Here is a 24,640-nt window from a genome sequence, read left to right as displayed (position 1 = left end):
GTTCTCTCCCAAGAACCTGGCAACACTGTCCACCACGCATCGTGTGCTGGTCGTTGCTGCTCCAGGAACGCACTGTTCCTTAAAGCGGGTAAAACACAAGTGAACTTAGTTCAAATAGACGATGTGCTAGTTGTTTACGGACCGAGGAGGCAACCTACCGTCGACATAAACTAACTGCCTTGGGAGGAGGAGGTAAATGGTTGTATATATATATGCGAGATGATATAACAGTGGCTACTTGAGTTTAGTCGTGGGTTTTTGTTCATGCTAACGTTAGCTTAGCAACTCCATTCAGGCTTGGCCTGGCTTAGCCAGATTGACGTAACACAATTCATACGTTTATACAACGATATGGTAGACTGATTGTCCATGTGTGTTCAAGTAAACCTTATTCATTAACTTGGAGGTTTAGATGAACGTGAAGTGGCTTTCGATGAGTTATAAGCTAGTGCTCAGTCTTCTTTGTTGATGTGTGTGCACACGCCGGAAAGAGCCTAGAAGAGCCTGGCTTGTGACTGACTATCTAGTCTTTATGTTAATTCATTCATCTGATCATCTCTCAATGCCAGATTAACGCTATAACAGCCAGATCATTAGGCTATGGTGATGGTGTGATGATAATACTGAGAGCATTGGTTGTCATTGCTTTAACATGATATTGGCACTGGCAAAAGGTCTAAGCAGATCTCCAGAAATGCCCCCCACCCCCAACTGTTTACATATTTTCTCTCTTTTTTTTTTACTACTCGTTTATATGATGTTTTTGCATATGTTGTATACTATTGTTTGTCTTTAAATGTCTCGACGAATTGAATACACAGGACCCCAATGGAAACAAGCCATAGTGCTTTCTTGGGTTTATCCTTTTAGCATATTTGTATTAAACTGTACCCCTGTGCTTTTTTTTGGCGACTTGTTAATAAAGTATTCAATTAATCAATAAAATAAAAGCACACTGGCAAATAATTTACACCATCATTGTTACTTAATTGCAAATCCTGTGTTTTGCTCTGTCACTCTTTTTAGTCGTGAGGCGCCATGGCATCTACCTTTCCCTACAGAGGTGTCCCTGGGGGGATGCCACCAGGCATACCTCCTCCAGTTCAGGTCCCAGATTACATGTCTGAAGAAAAACTGCAAGAGAAAGGTATGTATGAGATTCAAACATGTGGGTTATAACTTCATTTTTGATGTGTGTATGAAGACTGTTTGCTGTTTAACAGCAAATTTTGTACCTTTTAAAATCCTACTATTCTGTCTATTGTTAATTGCTCTTTAGCAAGGAAATGGCAGCAGTTGCAGGCAAAGCGCTACTCTGAAAAGAGAAAGTTTGGCTTTGTGGATGCCCAGAAGGAGGACATGCCTCCAGAGCATGTCCGGAAGATCATTAGGGACCATGGAGACATGACTAACAGGAAATTTCGGCATGACAAAAGGGTCTACCTTGGGTGAGCATGAATGTCTTGCATCCGAGTGTGTCAAAACTAAAAGTATTCATGTTGACATTTGATATTTCAAATCAACTTGATGTTGTTTTTTAATGTCTTGGCTGTAAAGCTGCCCAAAATCAGTAAAAACTCATGATCGTTTATTAGTTCGATTAGCCAGTAAATAAAGGCCTGCTGTTGTATCTTATTTTTTTTCACTGATAATCTGGTAACGCTCAACTTGCATTCTATCACTCATTGTCATTCCCCAATCCCTATCCCCCTCCCATCTATTTTCAGAGCATTGAAGTACATGCCCCATGCAGTGCTGAAGCTGCTGGAGAACATGCCTATGCCCTGGGAGCAGATCCGAGATGTGCCTGTGCTCTACCACATTACTGGAGCCATTTCCTTTGTCAATGAAATCCCTTGGGTCATAGAGCCTGTCTACATTGCCCAGTGGGGGTAAGGCTGTCAGTTAAAGTAGCAATCTTGTGTAATTAGGCTTTTGTCACACTGTGATGATTGAATTATACAGCCAAAAAGTTGTGAGAGAAAAGGCTTCATATATCAAGGAAAACAAATGACCTTCAGACGTTTAAAATAAAGATTTTCATCACTCCTAATCTGCTTTTCCCCATCCCAGTGCCATGTGGATCATGATGCGTCGTGAAAAGCGTGACCGTCGGCACTTCAAACGTATGCGCTTCCCACCGTTCGACGATGAGGAGCCGCCGCTTGACTACGCTGATAACATCCTGGATGTGGAACCATTGGAGGCCATCCAGATGGAACTAGACCTTGAGGAAGATTCTTCGGTGTCGGAATGGTTCTATGAGCACCAGCCACTCAAAGACACCACCAAGTAAATCCCGCTTTGCTCTCTGAACAGACACCCCTTAGGAGCTAACTTATACTTTGTTGCATGAGTCGACTCAAAAACCTCGCAATGTGGCAAAGTATAAATTAGGCTTAGGCTTAACATTTCATCTGCTATCTTAGTGACTCCTACCATCTTTGCTAAAAGTAATAGAAGTAATAATCTAAAAGTTTCTAAAGCAACACATAGCTAAATAGTAAAGTAAGGGAGGAATGATAGTTATTGAAACAAGCATGACAATAATTGGACTTTAAATGTAAGTAAATGGTGGTAGAAAATGATTAAACATTGTTCCTGTGATAGATCTATGGCTGATCTCCTTACATTCTGTGGTGTTTTCACATCAGTGTGTGAAACTGTTCCAATCTCGCTCCCAAGGTATGTGAATGGCACCACCTACCGTCGCTGGCAGTTCACCCTACCTATGATGTCCACCTTGTACCGCCTGGCCAACCAGCTACTGACTGACCTGGTGGACTATAACTACTTCTACTTGTTTGACCTCAAGGCCTTCTTCACCTCCAAGGCCCTCAACATGGCCATTCCCGGGGGACCCAAGTTTGAGCCCCTTGTCAGAGACGTCAACCTCCAGTAAGGAACATCTGCCAGTAATGGAAGATGGTGTTAAATGACCATACTGCCATCAATACAACATGGCATTATCTATTCACAGCTGCAGCCATAGTATATCATAGATACATTGCTACTTACCTTCAGACTTTGCATTGGTTTTATATATTTTGTTCAAGTGTATTCGTATAAACATACTTGAATCATGCTAGTCATTGTTGGCCAAACACCTTTGCGCTGTTAATAACTTAATACGTTACATATGTTTGAATTTTATTCAGAATTTGATTAGACTAGACTTCTCAAATCACAAAAACAAATTAAAACGCAATCATCATCCTCAAATTAGTGGAATCCAGTAGCTCCCTATAAAATCAAACAAACCACGCTATGATTTGCAGTAATGTCAAGGATATTGAGTGGCAGTCAACTGGCTGACCCGGCATGGTCCTTTTAGAAGTTCTCTACTATGCTGTATGCGCTGTCTTTGGCTTTTGTTGTATTACTACTTACTAGAAACAATTTTCGGGCTTTTTTTGTATCTATCTATTGTTCAATCAATAGTGAGGAAGATGCTCTGACAAAACATCCGAGTACGTTTTGTGTCTCGAGAGCTCATCCTCAAAAGCTATGGAAAAACTTGGATGATGCATTGTATCGAAGATAAGCACCCGGAACACAGAACATATTGTTATATCAACAGGTTATACCGTATATTTGGCTCATGCAAATATATTTTATCCTAACCTATTTTCTTTAGCAGTGTATGCTGTTAGTCCTCTTTTTCTTACATTTGCAATTATATACTGAATTTATCTGTTAACAGCTGTTAGTACCCTCTGATTAGTCTCATCTCTCACAGACACTCTGTCAAAGTAAGTCTGGCTATAATTTGTGCAGCTGAATTGTGAATTTACTGTCCTCCTACAAAGGCGCATTTGCATTGGTCTGCTTGCCTATGCGTAAGAACTGGAGGAATATTAAAATGAATGGTCTTTTTTGTTGTGCCTACAGCACTTGCAGTTGGCCTGTGAGCATTCAGACATATTTTATCATTAATATACTTCTGTTAGCTGGTGGTTGTGGGAGGAGGATATATTTGCAATTATATATTTAATGTATCTGTTGACAGCATGTTAGTAGTTACACTAAGTTCATTGACATCTTTTTAACCCTTCCACAGGGACGAAGACTGGAATGAGTTCAATGACATCAACAAGATCATCATCAGACAGCCTATTAGGACAGAGTACAAGATTGCCTTCCCGTACCTGTACAACAACCTGCCCCACCATGTCCACCTCACCTGGTCAGAGAAACTCCATTAGACTTTGTTGGATGAATGAATGAATTTCCCTGAATACGCACTTGGCCAAAACAAATGAATGATGCCCTGAATAGGCACTTATCAAAAAATAAATCTAAAAGCTGTCAATTTTGTTGGACCTATTTGGTTTTAGAGGTAGAATTGTTTTTTTGATTATATTTTGAAGGTATCTGCACAAGCTGTAAATGGGAAATTATACCTTGGTGTGAAGCCTCAATCTCAAGGCATGCTGTTGTAAAATGTGTTTTGTGTATATGTAATACTATTACAAACCATTTTAGTCTATAATAAATCATTAAACCCCAAACTATTGCACCTAAGGTTGGGATAAAAGATATGCTGTATGCAAAATACCTACTGCAACTATTAACTGTAAGAAATGTGTGCCTCTGCAGGTACCATACACCCAATGTGGTGTTTATCAAGACGGAGGATCCAGATCTTCCAGCTTTCTACTTTGACCCTCTGATTAATCCCATCTCTCACAGACACTCTGTCAAAGTAAGCCTGGCTATATTGTGCAGCTGAATTGTGAATTCACTGTCCTCCTACAAAGGCGCATTTGCATTGGTCTGCTTGCCTATGCGTAAGAACTGGAGGAATATTAAAATGAATGGTCTTTTTTGTTGCGCCTACAGCATTTGCAGTTGGCCTGTGAACATTCAGACATATTTTATCACTAATATACTTCTGTTAGTTGGGTTGTGGGAGGTGGACAAGTTGAACTAGAATCATATAACCTCACCATGACCTTGCAAACTCTTGTTCCAACCCACTCAGAGTCAGGAGCCTTTGCCTGAAGATGATGAGGAGTTTGAACTGCCTGAGTATGTGGAGCCCTTCCTGAAGGAAACTCCGCTCTACACAGACAACACAGCCAATGGCATCGCCCTGCTCTGGGCACCGCGTCCCTTCAACCTGCGCTCCGGACGGACCAGGCGTGCCATTGACATCCCTCTCATCAAGAACTGGTGAGCATGTTGAACCAGATGTGATATTTTACATTCATATAACATATACACAACTGCATAAAACACAACCAGAAACATCTAGCAACAAAAACAAATGGTGAAACTTAATTAAAATGAACTGTGAATGTTACTTAACAGGTACCGTGAGCATTGTCCAGCTGGCCAGCCAGTGAAGGTGCGTGTGTCATACCAGAAGTTGCTCAAGTACTACGTGCTCAATGCCCTTAAACACAGACCACCCAAAGCACAGAAGAAACGGTGAGTGTTGTACAGCATTGCTTAACCAGAGGATTTCATTGTGCATTTTCCTTATTGATGCCAATATTATATTTGATATTCTGTCACAGGAATTGTGTATGTTATGTCTGTCCATTCAAAAGTAGACAGCTCACGGGTGCCCGTTGGCTCCACCAGTTAGTGCACAGACCACATGTTCATTGTGTGCCGAGTTTGAATCCGACTGTTGCGCATGTGTCCCTTATCTCTGACCTATCTAATCAAGCAAAAATTGCCCTCAACAAGTCTCTCTTAGTTCCATGGACATTGTGAAGCACCTTTGTTTCATAGGTGAAGTATTTATAAAGAGTGCTATTTCCATTTGGCCAAATGAGACATGAAACACTAGTTGCCATGCCTGCAAGCAGCCAGCCTGAATTGTGCAGCTTTGCCAATTAACACAGCGTTGTGATTTGTACGTATTTGTTCCCAAACTGCACACATGGTAATTTACTATGAACAACTAAAGATTAGACAGGGAGGCATTGGTATTGGACTCTGTCTTGTTTGTTTTTTTGCATTGCCTACCATTTTCCTGCCACTCACCTTTTAAAAGCTTAACGTGTTTTCGATTTGTTTCCAGGTACCTTTTCCGTTCCTTCAAGGCCACCAAGTTCTTCCAGTCCACAAAGCTGGACTGGGTGGAAGTGGGTCTGCAGGTGTGCCGACAGGGCTACAACATGCTGAATCTGCTTATCCACAGAAAGAATCTCAACTACCTGCATCTCGACTACAACTTTAACCTGAAGCCAGTCAAGACACTCACCACTAAGGTACATCTGCCATGGCAGTCTTATCACATATTACAGAGGGCATCGCAGTAGTTAAGTTTGAGTGATGATGATTGAGTTAGTGCTAAATTCCAGTGGATGCCTTGACTTGAAAGCTAATTGGTTGCCCATGTTGCTCTACACTGGACCCCTTTTTTACATTACTTGTTTGACCCTATGCACAAATTCCTCAAAGTGTCATATTTTAGAGACATCATTTCCTTTAGAGAATGATGTCGACTATATCATCTGCCTTTGTCCCAAGAAAATTTTCTGACTCTTGGCTGTCTGTGTTCCTGTCCTCTAGGAGCGTAAGAAGTCAAGATTCGGCAATGCTTTCCACTTGTGCAGAGAGGTGCTACGTCTCAGCAAGCTGGTGGTCGACAGCCACGTGCAGTACAGACTGGGAAATGTTGATGCATTCCAGGTAGGAACTAGGGCCTTATTATACAGTAGGACCAATCATCCTGTAATGGACACCCACGCCAGCAAAGGACACTTTTTGACCTGTGGCTTTGGCGTCAGTGTTACAATCTGCATCTACCGTATGAATGAGTCTGTTATGCAAGCGTTTGTATTAGGAAGTCATGTTCTGTTTTTTGCACATAGTATAAGTACCTCCATTAATCAGCAGAATGGCATAATATTGTACTGTAACTGTTATGGTAGCCATGCCCATGATCATGTATGATTGTTTTAAAACTTTGCCCATATGTATATTATAGTTGTCTGACGGGCTGCAGTACATCTTTGCCCATGTGGGCCAGCTGACCGGCATGTACCGCTACAAATACAAGCTGATGAGACAAATCCGCATGTGCAAAGACCTCAAGCACCTCATCTACTACCGCTTCAACACCGTGAGTACATTGACAGAATAAATGTTATGCTCTTCATAACAGTGAAGTTGTAGAAAGGACCATTTTTCCACTATTGAGAACATCTCATTGTACACTTACACTGACTTAATGTGTGTGTGTGTGTGTGTATGTTCACTAGGGTCCTGTGGGTAAAGGTCCAGGCTGTGGCTTTTGGGCCCCTGGCTGGAGGGTGTGGCTGTTCTTCATGCGAGGCATCACTCCACTGTTGGAAAGGTGGCTGGGCAATCTGCTGGCCAGGCAGTTTGAAGGTCTGCATACCACTCCCCATCCCTGCTGTTCCCCCAGTGCTTGTGCACAATTCGCAAATAGTTAAATTATGTTTGAGGCATGATGATTTCAGAGCCTTGCCAATGTAACCGATTTCCATGTATAACCCTTACAGGGCGTCATTCAAAGGGTGTGGCCAAAACTGTGACCAAGCAGCGTGTGGAGTCCCACTTTGACCTGGAGCTGCGTGCGGCCGTGATGCACGACATCCTGGACATGATGCCTGAAGGCATCAAGCAGAACAAGGCCAGGACCATCCTGCAGCACCTGAGCGAGTCATGGAGATGCTGGAAAGCAAACATCCCCTGGAAGGTCAGCCTTCTAGAACTCACTTAAAAGCTTATAGTTCGATTTTATTTTCCAGTAAATTAAAGCACTTAGAGTGCAGCAGTTAAAATATTTGTATAGATGCAATTGAATTCACTGTCAGTGTCTTTATTTGAGCCAGTAATGTAACTTCTTCATGGGGTTTTCTATTGCAGGTGCCCGGCCTGCCCACCCCAATTGAGAACATGATTCTGCGCTACGTGAAGGCCAAGGCTGACTGGTGGACCAACACTGCCCACTACAATCGTGAACGAATCCGCCGTGGAGCCACTGTGGACAAGACCGTGTGCAAAAAGAACCTGGGGAGACTGACCCGTCTCTACCTGAAGGCAGAGCAGGAGAGACAGCACAACTACCTGAAGGTATTGCTATTGTCCACTAGAGGGCAGCTCCTTCACTGCTCATTTTAATAACCACTTAAAGCTGCAATCTAGAGCCATATGAAATCCGTTTTATTTTTTTCCCAATTCCGTTTTATTTTTTCCCAAATTCTGTTTTTTCCATTTTAATATTTCTGAATTCTGTATTTTGCTTTTTATGCTTATTTTTACCATAAAAAAAAGTGTCTGGTAAGTGGAAATGAATAAATGTTCAAGATATAACAGTCCATACATGGCCCTTGTTGTGTTATACGCAAAAATGTTCCCAAAATAATTCGGTGACTTCGGTCTGAGCATGCGCAAAATGGCGTCGCGCATGTATTGTTTCTATCGTCTTTCTAAGACTATTTCTACGTGGATTTTACTGTTTATAAAGTAGGATGTGGCCATGCAAAATGGTGGTGTCCCGTGGATTTGTAAAAATTCGCGGTAAAAAAAAATATTTTACCGCGATTTTTTTTTTTTTTCCAAATTCTGCAATATTCCGTGTATTATTCCAATTCCATTTTTATTGGTCATTTCCGCGATTCCGTCCGCGATTCCGTTAACACGGATTTCATATGGCTCTACTGCAATCCAACAGACAGATGTTGCATGAAGGTCAAAACTCAATTTATGTCTATTAATAGAATATGCCTAGAAGGTCCAAGTTATGGCCTGCATCTAAATTGTTGTATATTGATTCATTGAAGAGAGGTAGTCAGTATAAAGGGTTATACTGACGTGAATGAAGATCCTGTGAGATCGAAATGTTGTCGCCAATAAATTGGTGTGCGGGCTCTACCTCCTTTTTATATTAGTTTCATTGGCCCAGCAGCACCCACCGTTGATGTGCGTGTAAATAAGTATGCTTTGTATATTATTTCATTAACATTAATTATAAGCAGTGAAAAATGTTATCATTAAGTCCTCAGACTCTCCTGATCCAGTGGCTTCACATGTGATGTGAGCTTGATAGAGGTTTGATAAGAGGAATGTTTTTTTTTCTTTGTGCCAATAGGATGGTCCCTACATCACAGCTGAAGAGGCTGTTGCCATCTACACCACCACCGTGCACTGGCTTGAGAGCCGTCGTTTCTCACCCATCCCCTTTCCCCCACTCTCATACAAACATGACACCAAACTGCTCATCCTGGCCCTGGAGAGGCTCAAGGAGGCTTACAGGTATCATTGAAGCAGTCAATGCTACATTCATGCAAGATAAAGATTAATATATCTGGATAATTCCACACTGGGTGAGATTACATTGTTTATTTCCTTGACTCTCTTTTCGTCAGTGTGAAGTCACGTCTGAACCAGTCACAGAGAGAGGAGCTGGGTCTGATCGAGCAGGCCTACGACAACCCCCACGAGGCCCTGTCTAGGATCAAACGTCACCTGCTCACCCAGAGAGCGTTCAAAGAGGTCAGTAAACACCCTATAACCAAATCTTATTTACTTGATTAAGTGTCTTGGTTATAAAGGCATAGATATGGGGGGGGGGGGGGGGGATTAGCAGTACATGTGATTAGTGACAATAATTATTTATTCGGCATTTGAGCCACGGACCACCATTTGATGAGATTTAGACCCAAAGACAGAATATTTTGTTATCGTTGGATACGATTTTGTCCACAATTCCATGCTGTATTGATGTTGGTACCATAGGAGAGACTACAGGCAAACGTTGATCAAAATAACAGTTCTTTAATAAGTAATGCAGATGTCTAACAATAATTTTACTCTTGAGAGAGTAAAATGAAACCCTTACGGGTCCTTTTGGTTTCATTTTACACTCAAAAGTTAAAGATCTATAAGTGTCCATTTGGTTACCAACTCTCCATCATTTAGCTGGGGACCACCTGGAACACCCTGAAGGACCACTGGTGGTCCCCGAACCACTGGTTTATGGGTATAGACATTCGGTTCCAAGTAGGAACCAAATTTCATTACCAACCCTGTCTTTACACTGCCATCCATCTCAGTCGGTGTGCCCTATTCCCGTTGTCTCCAGGTGGGTATTGAGTTCATGGACCTCTACAGCCACCTGGTCCCAGTATACGATGTGGAGCCTCTGGAGAAGATTACAGACGCCTATCTCGACCAATACCTGTGGTACGAGGCGGACAAGAGGCGACTCTTCCCTCCCTGGATCAAACCTGCCGACACAGAGCCTCCACCACTGCTGGTCTACAAGTGGTGCCAAGGTGAGGCCTCTGTCCCTGCTTCTCATGAAGTCATAGAGCTGTAAATGGAGAGCCTAACCGGGTCTTGGTTTTGGGTGGAGGGCAGTGAGATCAATATTAATAATTGATCAGTGAGTAACAATTGAGTATTGCCTAGAATAATGTAAGTTTTTATTTATTTTCCAGGCATCAACAACTTGCAGGATGTATGGGAGACAATGGAGGGTGAGTGTAACGTGATGCTGGAGTCACGCTATGAGAAGATGTACGAGAAGATCGATCTGACGCTGCTCAACAGACTGCTGCGTCTCATTGTGGACCACAACATTGCTGACTACATGACTGCCAAGAACAACGTGGTCATCAATTACAAGGTCGGCCAAAGGCATATTAAAGATGTCTTTTCACTAGTGTTTAGTTATTTCTACAATATGCGGTGGATTTGGAACAATTTGCATGATAAAGAAATGCTTTGATTTGTTAAGCATTTTTTGATTTGTTATTGATTTGAACTTTATTTGTAATTTGAGTTTATATACTGTTTTGTCGCTGAAGACATTGTTTACTGTTTTTAGTGCCATCATTTTATGTTTGTTTTGTTATCCTACTGCATTTAAAAACTGTCTTGCAACCAGAAAATCCTTAATTAATCTAAATATATTGTTCTCTCTCCTCCACATCCAGGACATGAACCACACCAACTCCTATGGCATCATCCGAGGCCTTCAGTTTGCCTCGTTCATTGTACAGTACTATGGCCTGGTGATGGACCTGCTGGTGCTGGGTCTACACCGTGCCAGTGAGATGGCTGGCCCCCCTCAGATGCCCAATGACTTCCTCAGTTTCCAGGACACAGTGACAGAGAGCGCTCACCCCATTCGCTTATACTGCCGCTACATCGACCGCATCCACATCTTCTTCAGGTGTGGAGTCACACAAATAACTGAAGTATAACTAGTCTAGCCTGTTGACAAAGTTCTGCCTCGCTTACAGTCTGTGGTTTCTGCTTTGTGACTAAAGAATGGGCATGTAAAGAAAAATACAGAAAATGTATTTGATCCCATAGCTGAAATGTTGAAATGGTAAATCATGTGCTTTGTGTGTATGCAGGTTTTCAGCTGATGAGGCCAGGGACTTGATTCAGAGGTACCTGACGGAGCACCCTGATCCCAACAATGAGAACATTGTCGGCTACAACAACAAGAAGTGCTGGCCACGTGATGCTCGCATGAGATTGATGAAGCACGATGTCAACCTGTGAGTTATGCCTCTGGATATTATTCGGTACACATTTTGTGACAAAACTACTGACTACATTGGATGCTTTAGAATACATGGTCCTTGTTAAGACCCTGAGACAGATTTCTATTTACTGAAACGTAACGTTTTTGGACATAGAAGGTTTCTGCCAACAGCGACCATACGGTCTGTGCACTACCAGACACGCCTCGACATGTTCAAACTCTTCCCTGTTATACTTTTGTCATTTCTGATCAAATGTGTTTCTGTGACAGTCATTAAGCATGCTTTCCCATTTAGTTATGTCAGTCTGTTGATCAGTCATAATCAATGTTGAATAATAGTCTTATCAATGTGGAATAATAGTTGGCTGTTTTGCCCTCCATCCATCTCAGTGGTCGTGCTGTGTTCTGGGACATCAAGAATCGTCTACCCCGTTCAGTGACTACCATCCAGTGGGAGAACAGCTTTGTATCGGTCTACAGCAAGGACAACCCCAACCTGCTCTTCAACATGTGTGGCTTTGAGTGCCGCATTCTTCCCAAGTGCCGCACCAGCTATGAAGAGTTTACCCACAAGGATGGTGTATGGAACCTGCAAAATGAGGCAAGGATGCACTGAAGAAACCCAAATGGGTCAAAAAGATTGTTTCCTTTCCACTTTCCAGACTAGCGGTGTTGTATGGCCTTTCTGGCACAGTTGCACAAACGTACTTGCTTACTTAATGCAAAGTAGTTTTTTTTTGCCAGGATATCATGGTTTTACAAGTCCTTATTCTATGTTTTGTTTTTCCTGTGTAGGTAACCAAAGAACGGACAGCTCAGTGTTTCCTGCGTGTGGATGATGAATCCATGCAGCGCTTCCACAACAGAGTGCGTCAGATCCTCATGGCTTCAGGATCCACCACATTTACCAAGGTCAGCTAGTAGTAGTCTTTTGTGGACAAAACAAAATGCAAATAATCCTGCTACAATGGGAAAAATAATTGAATAACTGAAGTAATTTAGATAAATAACCAGTCAGGATAATGTCTAATGTCCTCCAGATTGTGAACAAGTGGAACACGGCCCTGATTGGCCTGATGACATACTTCCGTGAGGCGGTGGTCAACACACAGGAGCTCCTAGATCTGCTGGTCAAGTGTGAGAACAAGATCCAGACTCGTATCAAGATTGGCCTCAACTCCAAAATGCCCAGTCGATTCCCCCCTGTGGTGTTTTACACCCCTAAGGAGCTGGGCGGCCTGGGCATGTTGTCCATGGGTCATGTGCTCATCCCCCAGTCTGACTTACGGTAAGACAAGAGTTGAATATGGTGGTAGAGTAGGCTGTCCCCACAAGTGTGATTCTAGGCTTTTTAGTCTCTATTGGTTGCTAATCGAATGGTAGGAACCTAAATTGGCTTTGAAACCAAGGGGATATGTAATAGCAATAGCATACATATAATATCATTTAACCATTCAGTGTGTGTGTGTGATGTTGAATGACAATACTACAGCTTAATATCACTATCCAAATCATATCCATAATGTTAACTGTAGAGCACAGAGCAATGTTTTGGTGAGGAATCATATTATGGAGAAAGCAGATGGTGCTGCTGAGCTCTGCGATCGGACAGTAGACTGCACATAATAGAGCTGTTTATAACATCTTAATGTGCCTTAATATCGATGTAGGAAAACAACAATCGGGGTATGTGATTACATCCCCAATCGGAACAAGTCTAGATCACATGCACAACAGTGAAGCTGACACATTTTAACTTAAAGCCTTCATCACACAGCATATGATATTTATGACATCGCAAAGTGTACAGACATAATTAAGTGGTTATGTCTTTTACTTTTGTTCAACAAATTAGTTAACCACATTCAACCTGGTGTCCCTATTTTGGGCATGTCATTATAGGCTAAAATTAGGCCTGCGTGCTTAATTCATAATCCTCTGTACACCGGTGTGTGCAACGTGTTGTGAGCTTGTAGATGGGCTATTTCTGTCTGACGAAGTTTAAATCAGGCTTAAGCGGTTATGAAATTAAATGTCTTTCCTTCCTACCAGGTGGTCCAAACAGACGGATGTGGGCATCACTCACTTCCGGTCGGGTATGAGCCACGAGGAGGACCAGCTGATCCCTAACTTGTATCGTTACATTCAACCCTGGGAGAGTGAGTTCATTGACTCCCAGAGGGTGTGGGCAGAGTACGCCCTCAAGAGACAGGAGGCCATTGCCCAGAACAGGTAATTCCTCAAACATCCAGTGGATTCAGTGTTGATCAGTGATAACCAACCTTTTTAAAGCCAAGATCACTTCTAAAACTAAGTGCAGCACACACAGATTTCGACTTTACAACCCCGACAGCACGTACACAACAAAATGCATTCACACACGGTATAGTGTGATACCTGTGCTTACATCTATGAGTGCTGAGAAGTATGGGCTGTCGTTTGAAATACTTATTATTCATGATTTGTATTTGTGAAAAGGGCATCTTGGATGGTTATGTAGAAACGAAGTAGGCTTCCGCTGTCAGTGAACATCATGTCAGAAGAGGCTGCTTGTCTCTGTTTTTGTTTGAACCTGACATGAAAATAAATCATCACCATGCAAACACCTGCTTTGTTCAAACACGAGTCTGTTGACTGTGTACTCTTTATTTTTGTATTCACAGTTAACCATGTAAGTTTTTCCTTGGCGTGAGATAGCTTGATGTACAAGTACACCCCCAGGACATGACGTTAGTATGTCGCAGGGACTTACCCCCAGTCCAACCCTTGATGCCGAGTGCCAAGCAGGGAGGCATTGGGTCTCATTTTGAGAGTCTTTGGTATGACCCAGCCGGGGATTGAACCCCGACCTCCCAGTCTCAGTGCAGACACTCTAACCACTGAGCTGGTTAACTATGTACCAGTTAACCATAGTTAACAATGTACCTACCCTCATTCCTAATTCCTTTTGTCACTCTACCAGAACAGTTGATACTATGAAGCCTTATATCAGTGTGTCTTTTGTATCCCAGGCGTCTGACCCTGGAGGACTTGGAGGACTCATGGGATAGAGGGATCCCCCGTATCAACACCCTGTTCCAGAAGGACCGACACACACTGGCCTACGACAAGGGCTGGAGAGTCCGGACTGACTTCAAACAGTACCAGGTAATACGCAGACAAAGTGATTAAATGGTTATTTGGGGAAATGGTGGTTGAGTTTAACTTGAATGTTTGTTTAATTTTAAAAACAGACACAGGCCTTCAGTGATGTTCTACAATTTCTACTTTTTAGTTCAATAACGATTGGGAGAAACTAATGAGTCAGCCCGACCGAAATGTCATGAATTATTTTAACAATAGTAATTTATTAATGCGGCATGAGTGTCATGCCTCGTTCCCTCATGTTCTGCTGCATTTAAGGTTGCACCTTTTCCGTTGAGGCTGTAGAGAGTCAGGAAATTGAGGGCTGAAAGGTGGTAGGACATGCAACACCGGTCTCCCTCCGTTATTGAACTGCAGACATTCCATTTGTCTGGGTTGAAGAACTCTCCAACCATCTGCTGGCATGCCCTGACACTTTTCTATTTGTTTTATTAGTGCAATTTATTAACATGTGTGATTATTTGTACAGGTCCTGAAGCAAAATCCATTCTGGTGGACCCACCAAAGACACGACGGCAAGCTGTGGAACTTGAACAACTATCGTACAGACATGATCCAGGCCCTGGGTGGTGTGGAGGGCATCCTTGAACACACACTTTTCAAAGGCACTTACTTCCCAACCTGGGAGGGTCTCTTCTGGTGAGACAGCCTTTTTAACAAACTTTTTGATGAGATGGTGAAATGTTTTGAGTATTTTTTTAGGGTTTTCCCATTTTGCTCTATCATAACATAAGCTGGTGTTGGGCAGTATATCAGATTATCCAATATAAAGGATATATATTCTAATGAACAAAATTCTAAAATCTGTATTTATCTCTTTAAAAAGATTCAAGGCAAAGTAACCTGCCAAAATATCTGTTTGTTCTTTGCTTCCCCTTTAAACCTGCGTAATTGAGAAGTCTGTCCGTAAATGAAGACATAGATAAATAGACCTTTATTGACCCAGAGGGAAATTCAGCATAACGCGGAGGCACACTGTCGCATTGGATCATTAAGGACGTTTATAGAAAACGTTACAGTATCATCACATTTATCAACATTTTCCCCATAAATGTAGAGATATCAGTTTTATATTGCTTGAACCAGAGTTACTGTAACCTCATACTCTGACTTCCTGTTCTCCAGGGAGAAGGCCAGTGGATTTGAGGAATCCATGAAGTGGAAGAAGCTGACCAATGCCCAGAGGTCCGGTCTGAATCAGATCCCCAACCGTCGATTCACACTCTGGTGGTCTCCCACCATCAACAGAGCCAATGTAAGTACAGATATCACCCTCCAAAGCTGTCCCACTTCACAAAGGGAGTGACATGAGCTTCATATACAGTAACACTAGTTGTGGGGTGGCTTGGAGGAGGTAGTAAAAAATCTCAGATAAATGAAAATAACTTGCCAACTGTTTAACAACTTAATTTCTCTTCCTAGGTGTACGTGGGCTTCCAGGTGCAGCTTGACCTGACGGGAATCTTCATGCACGGCAAGATCCCCACGCTGAAGATCTCCCTCATTCAGATCTTCAGGGCTCACTTGTGGCAGAAGATCCATGAGAGCATTGTTATGGATCTCTGTCAGGTATGCAGGTTTTACCCTCATCACCGTTATAACATCATATAGGCCAAACATATAAATTGTTTTTCTTTACAAAGTGGCTAGTTTTAATTGATAGTAAAACATTACAGTCTTGGAAAAAGCTAGTACACATTATTTAAAATATTTGAGCTGTACCCAGCCACATCATTAACTCTCTCACTCCCAGACTTATTTCTGGACTTTTCAAGTAGTCACAGAATATTTATCTCCATTATGATCGATCCCCTGATGATTGCTAATCACTGAGGGTTATACTGTGTGGTTTCACAAATGTTTCACATTAATTGTCTGCCTTTTGAAAATAGCATGTCTGGGCCAAAAATACATAGTAAAAAAAAAGACCTCAGGAGCCGAGGTACAGGAGCCGATTATCAGCCTGAAGCCCCTCATCGCACAGCTTGTTTTAGCAGATATTCGCTGATTGGCTTGTCTTTAGACCACCCCCACCTCCGACTCTGATTTGACTGTTTTTTCTTTGACCGTGAAAAGCCATAGGCTCACATTATGACACCAGACCAAGAGGAGCCGTCCACTCAGAGAGTGGCCGGGGTCTATGGTCTGGAACCAGGCTAGAGATACAGCCTTTTTCAGTAATAAGTTAAACAAGAAGTGAATGGAGCAGCAAATCTTCAAATGATGATATCTTGGGTTCTGAACATTTTTTCCCCCCCCAAAAAAAGAAAAAATACTTGTGATAACTCGTTCTTGGCAGCCGGAGATTTAACACCACTGTTATTGCGTGTTCAGGTCTTTGACCAAGAGTTGGACGCCCTGGAGATTGAGACGGTACAGAAGGAAACGATCCACCCCAGGAAGTCCTACAAGATGAACTCTTCCTGTGCCGACATCCTCCTCTTCGCTTCATACAAGTGGAACGTCTCTCGGCCTTCACTGCTCGCCGATTCCAAGTATGTCTTCAGGAGTTAATGTTATGTTTGACACTATAGATCAGTTATAGAAGTGTCATTTGAAAGTGTCGTCTTGAACCATGGTCATCACTGGATGCTTTTGAATGTTAGCAATGTAAAGATTTGGTAGTCATTTTGAAAGTATTCTATAATTTCTCTCACAATCTTTGTTCTTATTTCAAACATGGTCCTCTGCCTACAGGGACGTGATGGACAGCACCACCACACAGAAGTACTGGATTGATATCCAGCTGCGTTGGGGCGACTACGACTCTCACGACATCGAGCGTTATGCTCGGGCAAAGTTCCTGGACTACACCACGGACAACATGAGTATCTACCCTTCCCCCACTGGGGTGCTCATTGCCATCGATCTGGCCTACAACCTGCACAGGTTAGCGACGCTGCTCGCATGCATATGTAACCATAATCCCACCATGTGATTGTTTCTTGCCTGACAGTTGTACTGTTGAGTAAATAACACTGCCAATCTGATGCAAATAGATTTCTTATTGTTGTGAATCTACCTGCCTATCACAAATGCAGGTTGATACTTCTATTCTAGATCTCTTGGTGTATCGGTTGATACTTCTATTCTAGTACTCTTAGTATATATCTATTTTGAGTGGTCAAGTTTCTTGCTATGAGAACTGCATGTAAATTAACCTACCTATTAACTGGATAATGGGTCTAGGCAACCATTTACTAAAAAGAATTACACAGCAGCAAGTCAGAGTTTCACACTTGCTTGGTACTTTTTGTTGGACGAGCATGAACATCTGTGACATTTGTCACACCATAGCTCAAACTGTGAGAAGGGGTTTTCCCTTGAAGTTTCACAACATTCCCTTGTCTAGTTACTTTGCTGACAGACAAATGGAATGGGGTGAAGGCATAAAAACATAACCAAAATGGAGTAATTGACAGTCTCTTATCTCTCTCCCTCTTTAGTGCCTATGGTAATTGGTTTCCTGGAGGCAAGCCACTGATCCAGCAGGCCATGGCCAAAATCATGAAGGCCAACCCAGCCCTGTACGTGTTGAGGGAACGCATCCGCAAGGGTCTCCAGCTGTACTCCTCAGAGCCCACTGAGCCCTACCTGTCGTCGCAGAACTATGGCGAGCTGTTCTCCAACCAGATCATCTGGTTCGTAGATGACACCAATGTGTACCGAGTCACCATCCACAAGGTGAGAAAAGAAAACGCTTTCTAAATTCTGAACCGTAATGGAATGCGGCCATGGGAATGTTTTATTTAATTACATTTTTTAAATATTTTTTTCGTCTACTTTATTATTAACCAGTTTTAATGGTGGTTGAATTGGGGTACATGCTAAATATGTTGTTTAGTTATGTATTTTCTATCTTTCTCTCCTCAGACCTTTGAGGGTAACTTGACCACCAAGCCCATCAACGGCGCCATCTTCATCTTCAACCCCAGGACAGGCCAGCTCTTCCTCAAGATCATCCATACCTCTGTGTGGGCTGGGCAGAAACGTCTGGGACAGGTACATTTTGCCACTATTGCCAACGTCATAGGTGGATATTGTCCTGCTTTAACAATATTACACTTATACTTATCAATTCAATTCATTAACACTACTTCTCTCAATACAAAATATTATATTTGGCCAAACAATAAGCTTGTACAGTGAAACTTTCTTGACATTAAGGCCTTTTTTTTTACCTTCAACAATGTTTAACATTTGCAGTATAACATCAGGAAGGTTTAATGTTGTTCCACAAAAATGTGTCTTAAAATACTTTATAGCAGAGGCATTCCATGGCATTCCAACACTGTCATCCCTGACTCAGCTGAAGTATTCCCTCTATGTCTCTTTAGCTGGCCAAATGGAAGACAGCTGAAGAGGTGGCTGCCCTGATTCGATCCCTCCCTGTGGAAGAGCAGCCCAAGCAGATCATTGTGACCAGGAAGGGCATGCTGGACCCACTTGAGGTGAGACTTGGACATGCTAACATATTCTGTCCTGAATGGTCTGTCTAATCAGCCTGGATTAGACACGCTATGCATTCATGATAGGCAAGTGTGCATTCATTGATTTCATGTCTAATACCAAGCATTGTCTGTTACCTCTCTAGGTCCACTTGCTGGATTTCCCCAACATTGTGATCAAGGGGTCAGAGCTGCAGCTGCCTTTCCAGGCCTGTCTGAAAGTGGAGAAGTTTGGAGACCTGATCTTGAAAGCTACCGAGCCCCAGATGGTGCTCTTCAACCTCTACGATGACTGGCTCAAGACCATCTCCTCATACACTGTGAGTCACACTCTTCCTTCATGATAGAAGATTAATGGGGAGTTCAAACTCAATGGACTTCTGGTTATTGTGTATTTAAGTGACATGATTTAGTTGTATATTCTACGTGGGATTACTGTTGACAGTACAAAAAGCAATTAAGAGCCAAAACAAATATAACTTCATTTCCTAACCAGAAGTCATAAATCCTACCCAAACCTTGCAGATCCAATTCTTTATTTTTCCTGACTTTTCATCTTGTGTAATTAGTGTCTGCCGTATTCTCCTTTGTGTCTAGGCCTTCTCCCGTCTCATCCTGATCCTGAGAGCCCTCCATGTCAACAACGATCGGGCCAAGGTGATCCTGAAGCCTGATAAGACCACCATCACAGAGCCCCACCACATCTGGCCCACCCTCACTGACGAGGAGTGGATCAAGGTGGAGGTGCAGCTCAAAGACCTGATCCTCGCTGACTACGGCAAGAAGAACAAGTGAGTAGTAGACATACTGTAGGTACACACTGGTCAAAGCACTAGGTCAAAGTTCAAACATATGCTTATACGTCTCTCTCCTCTCTCCAGTGTGAATGTGGCCTCACTCACCCAGTCGGAGATCCGTGACATCATCCTAGGTATGGAGATCTCTGCTCCGTCACAGCAGCGCCAGCAGATTGCTGAGATTGAGAAGCAGACAAAGGAGCAGTCACAGCTGACCGCCACACAGACACGCACTGTCAACAAACACGGGGATGAGATCATCACCTCCACCACCTCCAACTATGAGACACAGACCTTCTCCTCCAAGACCGAATGGAGGGTCAGGTATGCCACAATAATTAGTTGAGCCATCAAGCAATTGCAAAACTACTATAATGAGGCTGTCTGTGTATCAAGATGTGTGTGTGTATACTGTATATACTGGAACAATGGGGGGTTCCACCACGCCTCAAGCCAAGTTCAGGCTGGTCCTGTGCATCTCAAGCAGGACTTCTAAGGCGTGAAGGAATTGAAGCCTTCCTTTTATTAACGGGTGTAGGCAGAATCGTGATGTTTTGATGTCAATAGATCTTCATCATGTCTGTATGTCCCATTGACAACAGTGACTGAATACATTGTATCATCAAATCACGTGGTTGAATAATCGTTACAATTGTTGAAAAATAATTGAATTGAATTAGGTGTCGAATGCAAGTCTGAAGATGTGGGTTTTGAGGTTGGTTTTAAATTAAGCGAAGGTCGGGGAAGCTTTGATGTGAGCTGGGTGTTATGTGGGTATTATATGAAATTGCACAGCCTTCATATTATACACATAATAAACTACAGCTTTTTTGCAATACTGATGCATTGCAATGATAATCCTCAATAAGGGGTAAGTTAATGTTCTTTGTACAAAGAACTGTGTGCCACCAGTTAATCAATAACTAGACATGAATTCCATTTTACATGATCTGTTTCTGTCCAACTCGGGTCATTCTTGCCCTGTACCTTGCTCCTCCCACAGAGCAATCTCTGCGGCCAATCTCCACCTGAGGACGAACCACATCTACGTGTCATCTGATGACATCAAGGAGACAGGATACACCTACATTCTGCCCAAGAATGTCCTCAAGAAGTTCATCTGCATCTCAGATCTGCGAGCACAGGTGTTTATCTGCAATTATTGCATTGAAATTATAACTGCTTAAGTACTTTGCTCTGTCTTTGTATTCTACTACTGGTAGCCAGCTGCAGTCTGTTCACATTTTTATGAAGTCTTGGAGTTGCGTGGCTTTGTGCTCAGATGCTCTGTGCACAGTTGCATAGATGGACCACAATTGTGTCTTATCGCCATGGATACCTCACAGACCACAGAAGCATGAATCATGGCTGTCAATGATTGTGACATAAGAGTTGTGAATGTGAAACCAATATGCTTGTTTAGATGAGTGTGATCTTTTGTCCTTCCAGATTGCAGGCTACTTGTATGGCACGAGCCCACCAGACAACCCCCAGGTGAAGGAGATCCGCTGTATCGTCATGGTGCCCCAGTGGGGGACCCATCAGACTGTGCACCTGCCCAACCAGCTGCCTGGACATGAGTACCTTAAAGTAAGACTGATGATACAAAATAAAAAATATGGTGGATGTGGAAATCTATATCCTTTCACAGTCCTCCATAGTTGAACTGACTAGGGAAGTGTATCCAAAGCATGGCAAATCAAGCAGCACTTGACAGATCAGGCAACACTGCTCACCCTGCAATGCCTCACGTCTCCCATCCTCCCCCATTACCAGGAAATGGAGCCCCTTGGCTGGATCCACACTCAGCCCAACGAGTCCCCTCAGCTGTCCCCACAGGACGTCACTTCACATGCCAAGATCATGGCTGACAACCCCGCCTGGGATGGAGAGAAGACCATCATCATTACCTGCAGGTAGGACCCCTTCCACCTCATCTGACCTCTTAAACTTGATATTCTTCACTTGCCTGCAAGAGAGGCTATTTTTGCTTCCAGCAACTGGTGTCTTTAGACATGTATGTCAGTTTGTAGTCTCGTAATATTTATGTAACTGACATTGAAGTCATGGAGTCATATTGCTACTGGTATGAAAGGAAAGCACTCCCTCTGAGCATTATCATAGTCCCTAAATGGCAATATTAACATTACCACCCATATTGACAGAAAATCTCTATTTTGGCTGTTCTCTGTGTACCTACGATTCCCATGATGCATTTTGTGGGCACTGGTCTGGCCGTCATTACATCAGTGTGATATTTTCTGAACAGAAGGCATGATTGTTAATATTTTGCCATAAACACAGTGAACAAGGTCATAGCCACCAAGGGTAGTGGCTAAACAGGAAATAGGGATTGAAGATTTCACATTCAATCGATTGTCCCTCCAGGAACGTTTCAGTACAGCTTCGATTGCATTTCATAGACACGCAGAACACTGCTCAGTATTAATGACTGCTAAAGGAGCTAGCTTTAATGTGCACACTGGTTTTTCAGCTTCACCCCCGGCTCCTGCACACTGACCGCCTACAAGCTGACACCCAGTGGTTATGAGTGGGGCCGGCAGAACACAGACAAGGGAAATAACCCGAAGGGCTACCTACCGTCGCATTATGAGAGGGTGCAGATGCTGCTCTCTGATCGCTTCCTGGGTTTCTTCATGGTTCCGGGCCAGGTCTCCTGGAACTACAACTTCATGGGTCAGTACCCACAGTTTCTGCTTACAGATGAATGAATAATGATGTTATGGCTTGTAGCATAAATGAAAATTGTGTTTTACAGCATTCACTACTTCTGTTGACATAAATATATAGACTTTTCTTCCCACTGTCTAATTTTGCTTCATGAGCGTAAGGCTCTGCCTTTACTGTAATGGGTGGAAGTATTGATGGATTTATGATCTTTTGACGACCTATAGATGGACACAACATAGGTTTTCTGCCTCTGTGGATCTGTCTTCACTCTGAGCATCAGTGGTTAATATAATAACCATACAACTAGAAATCTGATAAATTCAAATGTTTCAGAATGTAACCGAAGTCAGCAGATCAAATCACGTTGAGTGCCCATTTAATTCAGCCTATCTATCCAACTGCCTACAGGTGTGCGCCATGACCCCAACATGAAGTATGACCTCCAGTTGTCCAACCCCAAGGAGTTCTACCATGAAGTTCACCGACCATCACACTTCCTTAACTTTGCCTCGCTGCAGGAGGGGGAAATCTACAACGCAGACCGTGAGGACATGTATGGTTGAGAAAACTGACCATTATTCTTTTTTGAAGAAAGGTCTATGTGAGTCATGTAGAGCCAGCCCAGTTCAGGCATTGTAATATTTCTACTGAGCAGATGTATGTGCTACAGATATTGATGTTTGAAATTTGTATGTGAACACTTCAGGATCACCTTTAAGATTGTTAAGATGTGGGTGTTTTCTACAAATGTTTTTTTTTACCCCATGATTCCCCAGTCCCTCCCTTTAACTGTTTGTTTCGGCATGAAAACACATTCTGCAATTTATTTCTGTGGCTTCTGGTCCATCACAGCTTACATGTACGTATGTAGTGACTGAGTAGTCACAGTACAGTTGTTGGCTGTAATATTTGATTATTGAATTTATTTTCAAAAGGATGAAATTCTGTTACCCCTTTAGGAATTAAAGTACAATTCAAAGTCCTTTTGTCATTCCAGCAATCAATACCCACTTATTCTATTGTACTGTATCATGTGACATTGTAGTTTGAGTTTGAATAAAGTTTTATAAATAACTTGTTTTGTGGTAATATTCTTTTAGGCTACTTTTCATCATTTAAATAGCACTGCACAGTGTTTAATATTGACCAAATCATGGATCATCAATCCTGAAAGCTGACTTAAAGGAGACGGTCAACGTAAGTATTTTAACTTTTTTATCCTGGTTTGGTTTGCCTGGGGACAAATGTGCCCTGGTTCATTTGCATAGGCTGCTACAGTTTCACACATTTCATACCTGGAAACTGCCCAGTAAAACCACAGTATGTTGAGCAGTATTGCTCAGTGGCCTCTGGTCCGGTTGGTTGCTGCTAGTTGGGCTTTAAATCTATTAATCTTGTTTATAGAAATTGGAGTCCTCAAGTTGTCAAAGAACTTCATTGTAATTATTTGTAATGACAATGGAATCCCCATTGTCAGCAGCTTTAATTACAATGGACCTATTGTTTTGGAGTTCAGCGCTTTAAGTTGAACTTTACTCAGGTTATTGTAGGTGAAGCTTTTCTTTTTCAAATTCTAACTCTGCCAGTCTACACAATCTTTCTATTTCTATGAATATAAAATAACTTGTTTTCTGGGGCAGAGACATTGCTCATGAAGAATGATTTCCATTCTACATCTCTGTAGAATTTAAAGACAGAAAGACATGTGAGGACTGGCTTCACAGTGCAGAAAATAGATTAGAATATACTTCCTGCAACTTCTAGTTCATAGAAACATACATAAGCCGCGCCTTGTAGGCTACCTGTAGCTACAACCCTGAAGACAAGAGGACTAATAGTATCAAACTTGTCAAACCACACCAAGACCCACCAGTGCTTCAAAATGCCTCAAATAGTAGACAGTTAAAGCTGCAAATGTAACCAATCTGTCCATTGTGATAAAATGACATCTCTGATGTCACTGAGTCACTTGGGGCATCTGCTGCTAAATGCCTAAATTGTAATTTATGTAGGCTACAGCCTATCTTAAAATATCCATTGGTGAAACATGGCGTTCTCTGAATGTGCGGCTGATT

General features: G+C 42.4%; 1 protein-coding gene across 1 annotated transcript; it reads left to right on the top strand.

Moving 5' to 3' along the window:
• The first annotated feature begins 39 nt into the window (after positions 1 to 39).
• prpf8 (pre-mRNA processing factor 8) lies at positions 40 to 23,639 on the top strand. Its single transcript, XM_084065023.1, has 43 exons — positions 40 to 192; positions 1,027 to 1,147; positions 1,280 to 1,448; positions 1,728 to 1,892; positions 2,074 to 2,292; positions 2,686 to 2,898; positions 4,061 to 4,186; positions 4,600 to 4,705; positions 4,985 to 5,175; positions 5,314 to 5,433; positions 6,035 to 6,224; positions 6,529 to 6,648; positions 6,947 to 7,081; positions 7,221 to 7,350; positions 7,485 to 7,681; positions 7,852 to 8,058; positions 9,077 to 9,240; positions 9,354 to 9,480; positions 10,070 to 10,262; positions 10,428 to 10,615; positions 10,926 to 11,164; positions 11,352 to 11,498; positions 11,876 to 12,086; positions 12,281 to 12,397; positions 12,526 to 12,773; positions 13,538 to 13,717; positions 14,497 to 14,632; positions 15,099 to 15,268; positions 15,755 to 15,884; positions 16,052 to 16,198; positions 16,964 to 17,124; positions 17,327 to 17,518; positions 18,076 to 18,313; positions 18,503 to 18,631; positions 18,967 to 19,080; positions 19,224 to 19,397; positions 19,675 to 19,868; positions 19,959 to 20,198; positions 20,878 to 21,019; positions 21,324 to 21,464; positions 21,651 to 21,790; positions 22,369 to 22,571; positions 22,974 to 23,639. The coding sequence occupies exons 2-43, from the start codon at positions 1,039 to 1,041 to the stop codon at positions 23,126 to 23,128; spliced, it is 7,017 nt and encodes a 2,338-aa protein (XP_083921149.1). The 5' UTR covers positions 40 to 192; positions 1,027 to 1,038; the 3' UTR covers positions 23,129 to 23,639.
• Positions 23,640 to 24,640: the final 1,001 nt, after the last annotated feature.

Source organism: Gymnoscopelus microlampas, assembly GCF_963454915.1.
Source record: "Gymnoscopelus microlampas genome assembly, chromosome: 8".
In the NCBI taxonomy this organism is placed as follows: Eukaryota; Metazoa; Chordata; class Actinopteri; order Myctophiformes; family Myctophidae; genus Gymnoscopelus; species Gymnoscopelus microlampas.
This window is presented reverse-complemented; position numbering and strand designations above follow the sequence as displayed.